Source organism: Trachemys scripta, chromosome 9, assembly GCF_013100865.1.
Source record: "Trachemys scripta elegans isolate TJP31775 chromosome 9, CAS_Tse_1.0, whole genome shotgun sequence".
Lineage (NCBI taxonomy): Eukaryota > Metazoa > Chordata > Testudines > Emydidae > Trachemys > Trachemys scripta.
In genome coordinates this window covers 20905598-20919687 of record NC_048306.1, presented here as the reverse complement: position 1 = coordinate 20919687, position 14090 = coordinate 20905598, and the positions used below count along the sequence as shown (strand labels likewise).

General features: G+C 44.7%; 1 protein-coding gene across 1 annotated transcript; it reads left to right on the top strand.

Moving 5' to 3' along the window:
• The first annotated feature begins 6752 nt into the window (after positions 1-6752).
• On the top strand, positions 6753-9615 carry LOC117882921 (G-protein coupled receptor 12-like). The gene is made up of 2 exons (XM_034781810.1): positions 6753-7151; positions 8375-9615. Exon 2 carries the CDS (start codon positions 8377-8379, stop codon positions 9460-9462), a length of 1086 nt encoding a protein of 361 aa, XP_034637701.1. The 5' UTR covers positions 6753-7151; positions 8375-8376; the 3' UTR covers positions 9463-9615.
• Positions 9616-14090: the final 4475 nt, after the last annotated feature.

Sequence of the window (14090 nt, the reverse complement as noted above, 5' to 3'; positions counted from 1 at the left end):
GGCAAATGCCACACACACAGCAGCATAATGGTATTAATTTCTTGGGAACAACTTTTCTTAGGGTGGCTGACAGGGCTTCATTTGTTTGTTGTTTGGTATTCAACAAGCCTTTGATTAACGTACTGCTGAGATCTCTAGCTGCATCCACAGTGTTAGTGATCATATTGGGGCATACCCATCCTGCTGTTAGTCCTGGATTTACACCATGGATTATTTTAGCCTACCATCTACAATGGCAGGTCTGCATGGGGAGATTGTGAGATTACTTCGAGCAAGATAGTAGTGGATGAATAGATTGGCCAACTGGCAACCCCACTGAAGTCACCAATGGGCAGAGCTCTGTGCTTAATGCAATTAGGTGACTGCACGAACTTCTAAATGATTGTCCATTTGGGGGATCTGTTTCATAATCATGCTCCAGAATCCAAGTGTTCATTTAAGGCCTTGTCTACACTAAGGGGTTGCCAGTCTAGTTATAGTTATATCAAAGGCAAGCCCTCCTAGTGGGGATGCAGCTTGCACCAGCCAAAGAGTTCTTTGCTGGTATAGTTTCAACCAGTTCCCTAAACAAAATAAGCTATACTGACAAAAGGACCTTTTGCCACTATCACTGTGTCTACGCTAGGGCTTTTGCTGGCATAGCTATGTCAGCAAGGGAGGTAGTTTTTCTCCACACCGCACCTGACATAGCTAAGGCAGCAAAAGTATAGACCAGCCTAAGAAAAAAATTAAGCCGCTAAACCTTATGGCTGGGAAGATAGCCTTCAAAATGTTTAACCAATGCAAAGTAGGCAGGGATGCCTGCTGGACTCTGCAGTCAGAATGGTTTTGAGAGCAGACTGGATTTCCCCTATTTATCGCAATGGGATGCTAACTCGACTGCCTAATGAGGAAACTTAAAATGTCGATGATGATAACTGTTTCCTCCTGACCATTTTAGCAGAAACATTCTGGCTAATGAATCTTTTCCCATCGTTGTTGGATGCAGGAGCTGATATTGGGACAAGGGGCAGTAGGACGCACAGTTGTATCCAGGTTTGCTAAGCTGGGGAGTGAGGAATTCAGCCCCTCACCCCCAAGTTTAAACTCATCTCTGCCTTTACCCTAGGGGAGGGAGAGAAGAGATGCATCCTCTCTCCAGGGCCAACCATTTTAACTACCTCCTAGTTGGCAAAGACAATTCCCACACCCTCCTGGGAGCCAGAGGTTCCAGCAGTCCCCTATGCAGCTATCAAAACATGACAACTTCTGTAGGGCACTCATGGGTTTCAATGCAAAAATCTGCAGCACACTGAAGATCTGCAATGAATTGAATTGGATAACAAAATAAATGATGATCTAGTAAACCTGGCAGCAGGGACAAACAAGGGAGAAGGCTTGGGGACAGTTGTGTTGTGCATAATTCTAGGTTATCATTTAGTTTGCCTACGGCCCAGGACAGGAGGCTATGCCAATGGCTGTAATATGAGGATTTAGCCTGGTGCATCTGCGTGGTATTTATACATTGACAAATTACTGACACACCAGTCACTGTCCAATATATTGATAGTTAGATTGACCATTGTAATTTTCCCCCCTCACTCAAACTCTAATAGTGCGATCAAGTGTTTTCAAAGGGAATATAACCAGCTAGAGAAGCACGCAGAGTGTATAAGGGATGGGATTGTTTGAATTATCTGTTTTGGAAATTAGATCTGACTATGAACAGGTGCTTTGGCTTTGCTGATTAGCTATTTTACTTAACTCAAAAGCCAGGGCTCTGGTCTTGCTTTATATTGTTACATATTCATATTTTTTCATTCCCCACATTTCCTTTCAGTGGACTGGCTGCATCCTTTCTCAGCAAAATACATATATCAAAATAAGCTGCTGCAATCAGAATCCGCAGGTTCATGTAACTGAGCAATAATTTCAAATATGGGCCAGAGATTCTCCTTTGTTTCAGGGGACACGACCAGGGAATGGCACAAGTCTTATTAAAGACATAGACAACACTCTGAGCAGTATTCAGCAGTAAATAGCTATCAGTACACAGTACACACTCTTACTTATTGCCAGTTGTTATAAGTAGAACTATTCTACATTAATTGTCCTGAACCTATAGATTGCACTAGTATTACTCCTGTGATTTGGCCATTGTTAAATATTATAACATGTGTCTTACAATGGTGGGCACTAGCTATTTATCTATTTATCTAGGCATTTATATTGCATTCATCACCTTGCTATTGGATTACCTGGACACTCCTGAGTGTTAAGAACCTCAGTACATTCTGATCCTGGTGATGCCCCTGATGCCACTCTCCCTCCCATCATTTGCTGATATTTCTGCTGGCCATTGCATCCCCTCAAGCCCTGGGGCAAAGCACAGTACCTGGATCTTCAGACTGAGATGTGAGCAACGTGATTCCCCCTTTGAGGATAACCCCTGCCCTAAGCCATGCTGGTTTGCAAGCGGGGAGAGAAGGTATAAGGAGCCCTATCTGCACCCCACGTAATCTGCATGGCAGAGCTCATATACCTGTGTGGCCTACAGGTAAGGGTCATGTCTAGTCTATTATTTACCCTCCAACTGGTTAATGCATATGCTGCACTCTACATCAGGCACTAGCCAGGGCACAGTTGGCACCTACTCAAAGGAGCAGCACAATGCACTTGACTAAACGTACCTTATCCCCCTAGAGGAATTCTAGGTTTCCTTTCTGCAGAGAATGCAACTAGCAGAGTCTCCGCTCCCCATTTCTTCACCAGCCAGGGCAGCAGATTTTAAAGCCCTGTGTAGGTAGAACAGGTGGATGGATACTTTACGAAGCACTTTGGGATGAAAGTTGCTAGATAAATGCTAGCTATTACAAAGAGGAAATTCACTGAATTCCCAAGAGAAGGAACTGCAACAGTATAATTACTCAGCTCCACTGAATAGGGGAAGGCAGATCCCAGAAAGAAAAAAAATTTGCTTGGGACAAGATCCTGAATTAGTCTAATGAGGAATGAGGGGCCTTGGAGAACTCAGAGATAGATGAGTTAAGGATGATCTTACGCCTCAAGTGGGACTCAGGAGATCTGGGTTCTCTTCCCAGCATTGTTGGAGACTTCTTCTGCAGCTTCAGGCCAGTCACATCCCATCTCTGTAGTTCAGTTTCATTGACTATTCCATCTGTCTCTCTGTTCTAGGGTTTTCTATCAGACCCATCTAGTTTCTAAGCAGGGCTCATAATTCCTGCCTACTTTACAGGGTTCTTGTCAGGCCATTTTCATTAGTGTTTATAAAGTGCTTTCAAACCTTCAGATGGAAGTCATAGAGAAGTGCAATAGAATAGTATGATTAGCATTGCTTGGTGCATAATACTATAGCTAGACAACATAGTGGTGAGGATGGTATAAATGGTAGATATACCTCTACCCCGATATAACGCAACCCAATATAACACGAATTTGGATATAATGCGGTAAAGCAGCGCTCCAGGGGGTGGGTGGGGCTGCGCACTCCGGCAGATCAAAGCAAGTTCGATATAACACGGTTTCACCTATAACGCGATAAGATTTTTTGGCTCCTGAGGACAGCGTTATATCGGGGTAGAGGTGTAGATCAAAGATCTAATTGCATGCTCTCTCTCTCTCTCTCTCTCTCCCAGAGGTTATGAATGCCTAATGTTGAAGGGAAAGCATGTTGGGGTTTTTTGCTTCTAATTGGCCATGAGTCTGTCTGCCAAGTGCTAAGCACCTTCATCTTCCACTGTAGTCAATAGCAGATGAGCGAGTTCATCATTTCCCAGGAGTTGCTCATCTCTGGGTTCGGCTTGTATTGGAGACATTACTCAAGAACTGTTTTTCCTTTTGTAAAGATTACCTTGCAGTGCGGCCAATGTCGCTGGGAACCTGGGGGTGCACGAGTCGTGTCAGACCCAATCACACTTGTTAGCACTGCCCTGGGGCAGTCTGATGGATGCACCTGGGTTTGAGTGATCATTTTTAACTGTTCTTTGATTATTTTACGGAATTCGATACTCAATCTAAATATAAAAACAAAGCTCATGGTGCCATCAAAGGCAATGCCAGGAAGGCAGAATCATGTGCCACAGCCTCTGAAAAGTCCATCCAAGAGTGCAGGTGATGTGACTTTACAATTATAGGAATGAAGGTGTCTTCCCTCATACAAACCCATGCATGTAATAGCATGTTGCTGGAGGCCAAACTCTGAGTCCTTATTCAACCCCAATCAAATCCATGTGGAGGTTTGCCTGAGTTAAGGCTTCAAGTTTTGCCCCTGTATGTTTAAAGTGGGAACTCAGCGCTGTAAAACAATCCTTTCACATCTCTAGGAGCTTCTGTATGACATTTAGAAGCAGACTCCATATTGTGGTCCAGGTCTCCCCTCCCACAGACAAATCCATGGGCAGGCTGAGGGGGGAGGAGGAAGTTCTCTGGGGTTCTCCTCATGGAGTTTCCTCTGAGTTCTCCCTGTGAGAGGAGGAGAGGGTTTGCCCACCAGAACTGGTAGCTCCCCCACAAGATCTGCTAGAGGGAAAAAGGCCTCTGTGCACAGGCCTGGGGTGCTTCCTCCATAGTGTTGGGGCCCCTGAATCCCTCTCTAGCTCCCTAGCCAAGCTCTCCCCAACTGGTGATACCCACTCCTTCCCCAGGATGGGAAGTTCTGTAGATGAAGCAGTTCCCCTCATGTCTTTATCCTGGGGGAGGGAGAATTGTACTCACGCCACTTTAAAATCATCCATTCTTTCTTCAGCCAAATGGTGCTTGCCTTACTCCCACAACGGGACCTAATGACTTCAGTGGGACTGAGATTGAATAGACTAAACTCGTGGGGTAGGTACTGTCTTTTTGTTATGGATTTGTACAAGGCTTCACACAATGGGGTCCTGAGCACCAATCAAGGCCTCTAAATGCAATTATAGCAAAGATCAATAGTAGCAGCGCAATTTGGACCATTATCTTATCATACAAGGCTGTAGTTGCAAGGTCTGTCAAATATTCTTTGACATCCTGCCCTTCCAGTGTTACAGTATAATTACTGTTAGTGTGAGTGTAGTCATTCAGCTTGCTCATTTAGATTTCCCACTCTCTTTTTCATGTTCCCTCTCCCTCTGCACACACCAGCCATGTAACCACATGAGCAAAAAATTCCAGACAGGAGACTATTAACTCTATCTCAGATACTCCAGAGATAGGCCTGGCATGAGAACCTAGATGCATAAAATGATTCTTCTAGGTGAAGACAAATCCTGCCTCAATTAAATTCAGATCATAATACTGCGATGAACCTGATGAAAAAGAGCCCTAAATATCTGCCCTAAATAGGAATTTACTGTAAATCCCACTTAGTATTCATTTCACTGATTAGATAGAGGTAATCTGCATTATTTTGAAAACTAAGACGTGTTAGGTAGCCAGTATTTCTTACTATTGTTAATAATAGTAAGTCATATATTAGTAAGTAAGTAAATAATAGTAAGTAACTATTACTATTGTTAATAATAATGATTATTATTTTAGTTTATTCAGTATGGTTACATTTTTAAAATATACATAAATGAGCCCAGATTTTTATTTGTGACATTAAAATGTTATTGAAATACACGTTTTATCTTATATTGTTGATTTGTGTTCTTGGCATTCCTATTTTAATAATACTACCTACTCTATGGATTATGAAACCACTCATGTTATTAAAAATCATTATGCCTTTTGGAGTGATCTTTCTAGGATGAGTACCATCCAAATAGAATATCTAGGGAGGAAATTTGTTTATACCTTCCATTGTAGCAGTGCGGTGATATGAAGCAATATTTTGTAGGGGGGACACTGCAGTTATAGTATATCACATCCTCTCCCCCCTCCACCTCTCCAGGTTATAAGGTTGGAATACAAAGGAGCAGAATAAGCAAATGCAACACTAAATATTCTTCTAGTATTTCTCCATTACAGTCCATGGCAGTCTGTCATTGTAGCCCATCAATATCATTCGCAGGTTCCCTTGCACTAAGGATGGCAGACTGCGGCATGTCAAATTTGACAGCATTCTTTCTTGTCCAAGCACAAAAATATTAGACTTTAAATACAGTCCATCTCAAAGGGGGTGAGAAGGGATTAGGCATATTTCTGAGCTCTAGACCGAAGCTTTTACTATCTATGTAATAAAACAAATCTGCATCTGTATGTATACGCTTTTTGAGCAAATGTGTTGCACGTATAGATAATTGTGGCTGGTGTAGCACTGATTTTTTTGGGACTGGCTTATACAAGGCATAATAAACCCACCCACTCACACACACACACACATATGCAAACGCACACACACACACACACACACACATATAAACACATGCACAGGCACAGCTACATATGCTTTCAGGTTTAATATACACTGTATGTTCAGAAATCAATTTTTGTCAGCCAGATGACAATCCATAATAATGTCTTTCTTCAGCAATGTACAGAATACATTTTTGAATAGCTTCCTACTAAACTGTTTTGGGTTTGGGTTGGGTTTTTGAATTGCCTTTGAATTGCTCTCTGGGAAAAATGGTCTGAAGGGCATTGCACTTGGTCAAATGACAGAACACGTAGGTGCACAGTATAGTCACTGCCCATCAGCCAACACAAATATTTTCATCAGAATCAGCAGTAAAAATATATCTTCCCCCTTTGTTTTGTCTTTATCTTGCCCGGATGCCTAGGCAGGCATAGCAAGCTGTAACCCAATCTACATCCGCAAGATGCAGGTGTGAAAGATTTGACCTTGGGGGAGGTGTGTCCTAGTGTCTCTGAAATCTTATGAATGAAATTCCAGAGGATTGTATGTGTGTGTGCCTCTCTCGCTGTGTATGTGTATGTGTGTATCTCCTCGTGTATGCGTGTGTATATGGAACAAGGGAGGGAGACTAGTTGTTATTCTGATCACAGCTTCCCTGATTCACAGACTTGGAGCTGATCATGAATATAAGTGAAGACTTTGACGTCAGAGTTGAGATATATCAGCAGACCCAATGGGGCAAGAATATTAAGTGCAAGTCAATGCCAGCAATCTGCCAACGTTATTAGCAATGTTAACCAAGGAATGAAGCTTAATCCCAAGGACTGGAAGGACTAGCACGAAAAAAGGGGGAAAGCTGATCAGCAAGAATCAAACAAAGGTAAAACAACAGAAATCCATGTCTGCCTATGTTGTTGCATGTGTTTGACTTCTCTTCTGCGGGCTAAGGAAGGGGAAGGGTGTTTGCGTTGTATTGAGCTTGGAAAGCAAGCTGGTTAGAAGGTGGCCCTTTCAATATTTTAATCCTAGCGCTCTGGTAAATTGCATTATGAACAGCACTAGCGGCAGCGGCAGCAAAAACCCTGACGAAGAGATTCCGGACTAAACCATTTGTGACCTTTGCAACTTTTGTTTTCATAACAATGAAATGTGAGACGATATATACAAGGCATTGGAGGTGATGTGATGGAGTGGGGGCTAAAGGGTTCCTACTTAGTGCAAGGGGTTTACTATGCAAGAAGCCCATGTTTAATGCAGCTGAGATTCTGCAGTTGTTTGCAGCCAGCAGCCCCTGAGCGCACCAGTATTAAAAACCAGCAAAGTTAATGTAGAATATTTCTAGTCTGTAGCCTTCACTGGGTTCTAATGTAACCAGAAGGGTTGCTTAAGTATCAGGCTTGCCTGGCCACAAATACTATAGTTTTATTTATTACTAGCAAAATGATTTTGGTCAGAAAGATACATTTAAACCAAGGGACGAGCTGATATAGCCATTGCTCTGTTTAACCCACAAACTGCTTGTGCCCAAGGGTTAGTGTTGGAACCGTTCTCCCCCGGCTCTGCAGCTACAGCTCTCTAGACGTGTAACAGGCTCTGCAACCGTCTCCCTTTTCATGGGAACGAATGCAAAGAGCATTGTGACGGGGGAATGATCGACACTCGGTTCTGCTCACCTTCAGCTTTTTAGAAGGAACCCGGGATCGGACGAATCTCCAGCTGTTCCCTCAGGGGAAAGGAAGGGGAATAGCCAAGATGGGGATGAAAATAATTTTATTCAAAGATCGAGCCTGATTTTTTTTTAAAAAAAGATCAAATGGGCAGGTTTGGGGGGGTTTCCTGCGGCGGCGTTCGCGCTCAGCTGCCGGAGGCGGGTGGGGTGTGTGACACCGGGGACTGGCCCAGGCTGGGTATTGGTGGTTTAATCCTGGCGGTGTCAGATCAGTCCCCAGTGCAACTGGCATTGGGGATACTGGGGGCCAGGCTGGGGCAGCGGGTCTGGTGGTGTCGTTTGCGGCCCCGCGCTCGGGGGTGGAGAATCCAGGCTCTTTCGATGCTGCTTTCACCCTTGTCTCCTGTCTTGTGTCCCTTGTGCCTCCTCTCCAGCGATGCTCCACAACCCCGCAGCAGCTGCGGCCGCCATGGAGGAGCAGCTGCGGCAGCAGCAGCTCCGGGTCCTCCTCAACGCCTCCTCCAGGCCCTTCCCCAGCAGCAGCCGCAGCAGCATCTGGCCGTCCAACTCCTCTGCCTCGGAGCCGGTCACGGCGGCGGCGGCGGGAGGCGGCGAGGCGGCGGCAGGCGGAGGCGGAGCGGTCAGCCCCTGGGACATCGCCCTGTGCGCCACGGGCACGGCGGTGGCCTGCGAGAACGCGCTGGTGCTGGCCGTGCTCTTCTACACGCCCAGCCTGCGCGCCCCCATGTTCCTGCTCATCGGCAGCCTGGCGCTGGCCGACCTGCTGGCCGGCTTGGGGCTCGTCGTCAACTTCACCGTGCAGTACCTGCTGCAGCCGCCCAACGCGGCCGTGGCGCTCAGCGCGGCCGGGCTGCTGCTGACCGCCTTCTCCGCCTCGGTCTGCAGCCTGCTGGCCATCACCATCGACCGCTACCTGTCGCTGTACAACGCGCTCACCTACCACACGGAGCGCACGCTGAGCTTCACCTGCGCCCTGCTGCTGCTCATGTGGCTGCTGTGCCTCGGCGTGGGGCTGCTGCCGCTGCTGGGCTGGAACTGCCTGCGGGACCAGGCCGCCTGCAGCGTGCTGCGGCCGGTGACCAAGGACAACGCGGCGGTGCTGGCGGTCACGTTCCTGCTGCTCTTCGCCCTCATGCTGCAGCTCTACCTGCAGATCTGCAGGATCGCCTTCCGGCACGCCCAGCAGATCGCCGTGCAGCACCAGTTCATCGCCACGGCGCAGGCCACCTCCACCCGCAAGGGGCTCTCCACCCTCTCCTTCATCCTGGGCACCTTCGCCCTCTGCTGGATCCCCTTCGCCATCTACTCGCTGGTGGCGGATTCCAGCTACCCCGCCGTCTACACTTACTCCCTGGCCCTGCCCGCCACTTGTAACTCACTCATCAACCCGGTCATTTATGCCTTCAGGAACCCGGACATCCAGAAGTCCCTGTGGCTGGCCTGCTGCGGGTGCATCCCTTCCACCTTCTCCTCCAGACCCAGGACATCCAGTGATGTATAAAGGGGGGGTTGGCCGCCCGGATTGTCAAATGGTTTCATGCTCTCCTACTCCGCGTTGTTATGATGTATTACCACCAGCAGGAGGAATCCCAGACCGACGCGTCTCCTTCCCTGGAAAAAGATGTCAACAAGAAAAAAAAACACAAGAGTGGTCTCCTTTAAAAAATGCTTATTTTCCTACACATGTTATTTATTTTTAATTTAAAAACAAATCAAAAAGACCAAAAAAAAAAAAAGATCAGCTCCTGATGCTTTTTCTCATCTCGGTGTAATGGAAAGGGGGAGCAGCACGTTTGCCAAACCTGTGGCCCGAAAATGTTCAAGGACCCGGGCAACTCTTTACTTACTTCTGAAGCCTCCTAGCGAGGGGCAGGCCGTTGGGAAGGTCCCGGTTAGGAACGGGGAAAGGCCTCGGGCCAGCTCTCCCTTCGCCCCACACTACTGAAGTCACTGGGGGTCGTCCCAAGTCAAACTCCTGTCAAGTGCGGGGGAAAGTCGGGCCTGGGACGTGTTTATAGCCCAGCGCAGCTCTGATGCTGAGGGCTCAGGCAAGATCTAGAAAAACGTGTACGATATTTGCTTGCTGTTAGTTTGGGTTTGTTTGGAATGGTTAAAAAAATGACCATATCCAGGGGGCTTCGCTGCCTGAAAGGTGGGTTAGGGGTTTTTAGTGGTGGTGGTGGTGATTTTTTTAAAACTATAATCAGGTTTTGCTCTGCTATGCAATAATAAAAGGGACATTGTGAGATGCGGTAACCTGCCAATATTTTTCATGCCAGACCGGTTCAGCACCACGAGGTTTGGACAGCTCCGTGGGCAGTGGTAGGAGGACAAGTGGCCTGTCTTACGATTTTATGTTTATTTTTGTAAAAAAGCACATGGAAGTCAAAGATTTTCATTGGCCCCTTTAAGCTGGGGAAAGGAAGTACGATCCTGAGGCAGGAACAAATGAGGGCCATTCCCCTTCACTTGCTGTCCTAAACAATTGTATAGTGTTGCTATGTGCTGTTCAGCTGTTGCATTGCACCTCAGAGGTGGCTGCATTTCAGTGGTGGGTGAAGTGATGCCTGTATATTTATATCTCGTTTGTTTGTGAAGCACTTTGAGAACCTGCAGGATGAAAGGCACTTTAAGGTATGATTATTGTTTATTATTATAATGTGAGAGTCAAGAGAACTCCTTGCTGAAAGATATGCTTACGGTGCATCATCAAATCTAATGGTGGGAGGAAAGGACCTTTTAGGTTATCTAGTTAATCCCCCTGCCAGGGCGATGAAAGCAGTGGAAGAAAGTCAGAGATGAGGTTTTCTTGACATCGGAACCTAGGTTAATCTTTCACTTATTCCAGTGCAGGTATAACACATTGTCTTTAGCAGTATTGTTAATATAGTATGCTGATCTCTTATACCGGGTGTGGGGTGGGGGTATATGATCCAAAGACTGATATTCTGAATGTGGTTGGTTCTTCTAACGGGAAGCCTACATCGTCACCCGTCTTGTTCCCGAAACTACTAGATTACCTTGCTTCAATAGAGAAGCTACACTAGCCTCACGCTCCTCTACTCTATCATGTGCTTTGCGGTGTTAGTGAGAAAATGATGAAGTGTCCTTCATCTTGTGCTTTATTTTGGCCAAGAAGTGGACTAGTGCATTCCTTTAAAAACAAAATAACCTTCAGAGATAGACAGGGACTCTGTTCTATAGGTGAAATGTCCACGGTTGCCTCTTGAGTGGGGGGTTTGTCTTACCGCCTATTCTCTCAACGCACTGCGAGGAAATTGCTGTGCTGTGAGATCGATGCTCCAAATGCGTTATCTCCCTTAGAAAGGAACCTGTGCTACAAACGTCAGAAATCTCCTTCTTTCAAACAATAGCTCATCCCTGCAGTATCAGTCGCAAACCTGGCCTAGGTTTATATTATATAAAAAACAACAACAAAAGAGAGAACATCGCATGTAAATATTACAGTTCCATGAAGGACAAAGTGTCCGCATTTATGTCTGAATACAGGCGAACCAATCGTTTATCTATGGAGCTGTGTAATGAAGGTCTCTTTCTAGCTCAGCAAAGCTCAGTGCACATGACAAAACTGTGAATCTCAAATGTGTGTTTTAGGCCTGGACTTCTTTCCTAGCTCCTAAACGTGTCCCAGCTTTTCAGTTTTTTTACGAGGAGCAATGTACAACATGCACAAATTCTAGTCAATATTTTTACAATTTAATTTAAGGTTTTTGCTGTTCATTTATTTATTATTCTGTTTCCATGGTTGCAGACAACCTCCTGCAGTCCCTAAATGTGAAAACTCAATGCCGAGTTAATTAAAAATATTTTGAAATAATGTTTTTATACGACTTGATCTAGAGGGCAGGTATTTTTGTTTCTCTGGGCAGCTTATTTTGTATTTTTAAATCAAATGTAGCATTTAAACGTTCCCTCTAGGCACACAGCTAAAATGAACGTCTTGCATTTTCTTGGATTTCCAGTTGATTCCCTTTTATCAAGGGTTTTGATTTCAGAATTTTCCTCATAAGGAGTTTAATGGTGTGAATGAAATTTACTTACTTTCCAGGGATCTGTAGATTAAATATGACATAGGTACATAGCAATCAAAGCAAAATAATGTTCTTTTATGGCCCTCAATGTCAGACACTCAGAGGCGGAGTGTTACATTAGGATGTGATTAGCTAAAATGAGGAAGTTACTGATTATAAACTGACATGTAAAAGTCAGAGATTATATGAGCATGTCCTCTAAGATACTGTTACCTGGCCAAATCTATTTCGGGTGTAACTCCATTGAAATCACTTGGCTAAATTCAGATGCTCACATTAAATAGTATCTTACCCTGCTCCAGTGGTGCTAATTATGGAATAGGTGAATGGAATTCATTGTGCAATTCCTTGAGAATAAGGGTATCGGGATCTGGCCCAATGAAACTACACCAGAGGTAAATTTGGACCCAGGTCTTTTGGAGAAACATTTTAATCTAGTTCTTTCCTTGTGGTTGTCTCAGAGAAGCAACAAGAGATGTTCAAAAAGTGCTAAGTATGTTTCATGAAGAATTTCTAAAATTCTTCATTTGAAAATTCACTGAAAAATTGAAGTTTTCAAATTAATAGTTTTCAATTTTTGAATTAAAAAAATCAGGTTTGGGTTTTGTTTTGTTTTTGCCTTTTCACTCCCCTTTTCCTTTCTCCCTCCCTGACCCCACCTTTATCAGAAAAATGAGGGAAGGACAGGAAAAAGAAAGATAGAAAAGGGAAAAAACCTGAAGTCCCCCCTCCAAGTTTGTTTTTCATTGTGTTGTGAAAATATCAGAACATTTCTTCAAAAATGTGCAGTATGAAAATAGTCCATTTTTGTTGGAAAAAGTTTTAAACTAAAAATTTTGACCAGCTCTACATTGCAGCACTCTCTCTTTGTCAATATTTATTAAGGAGAGCTAGGTTAATTATTGGAAATATTTACCAAGTTAGTAAAGCTGTATGCAAGATGATAACACACTGATGTTCTATTGTCTTTCAAAGCTGATTCCATGGAATGCATTGCTACAAAACACTGGGCGTGATTCTGTTCACTCTCACACCAATGTAAATCAGGGAGAAGTCCACTGAAGTCAGTAGAGTTACACCAGTGTAGAATATCTGGTGGAAGAGGAATATGAGATAGATAGGGCCTGATATATCAGGGGATGCTTTGCAGCACTCTAATGATGCCAAGCAGTTGTAAACACAGTTTAACTAGTCAGCTGAGCCAAATTTACAGCTGCTTTGCATTATGGGAGTTGCACAAAGCAGTTGGAGTGCACTGGGGAATGTGGGCCATTGCTTATTGGCAAGAATCCTCCTGTTGGATTTGGTCCGATAAAGAAACCAAAACTGACACAAGCTGTTTGAAATGCTGAGGTATTGAAGTGAGTCTGCTTTAATTACTGTCATATTAATAAGAGATACAAGTAGGTAACAGTAGCTTTAACGAGCATAAAGGGCAGATCCTCAGTTGGTGGAAACTGGCATAAATCCTTTGACTTCAGCAGACCTAAACTGATTCACACCATCTGAAGATCTGACGTACTTTGGAGGAACCGCTCAGTATGTAGTCAAGGTTATTTATCCACTAACATATAGTAACAGTGATCTTCAGCATCTTTGCCTATCCGCGAGAACATACTGCAGAGCTATACATATTAAGGTCAAATGATTTATATCAGGAAAGTTTTGATTTCTCCATAGGACCAAATCCTTGCTTCCCCATTCCCACCTTATTGAGTAGCACATGGATTTTGTTTGACTGTTGTTTAGGTTGCCACCTTGTTCAGAGTGAACTAATTCAGCTTTAGACAGATGAACTGTGCCTCATTGAAACAATTGGTGAAAATGACCCCTCATCGTTCCCTCCTGGGATAGGGTGACTGACTTACCTACCAAAGATCACTGATGAGCAGGAGCCCCCGTGCCCATCTCTGTAGCAGAGCCGGCTGCCTTTTGGAATAGGAAAAAGAATAGGGTTACCATACGTCCTCTTTTTCCCGGACATGTCCGGCTTTTCGGCACTCAAACCCCCGTCCAGAGGGAATTGCCAAAAAGCCGAACATGTCCGGGAAAATGGCGGCTCTGCTCCTCCCCTGAC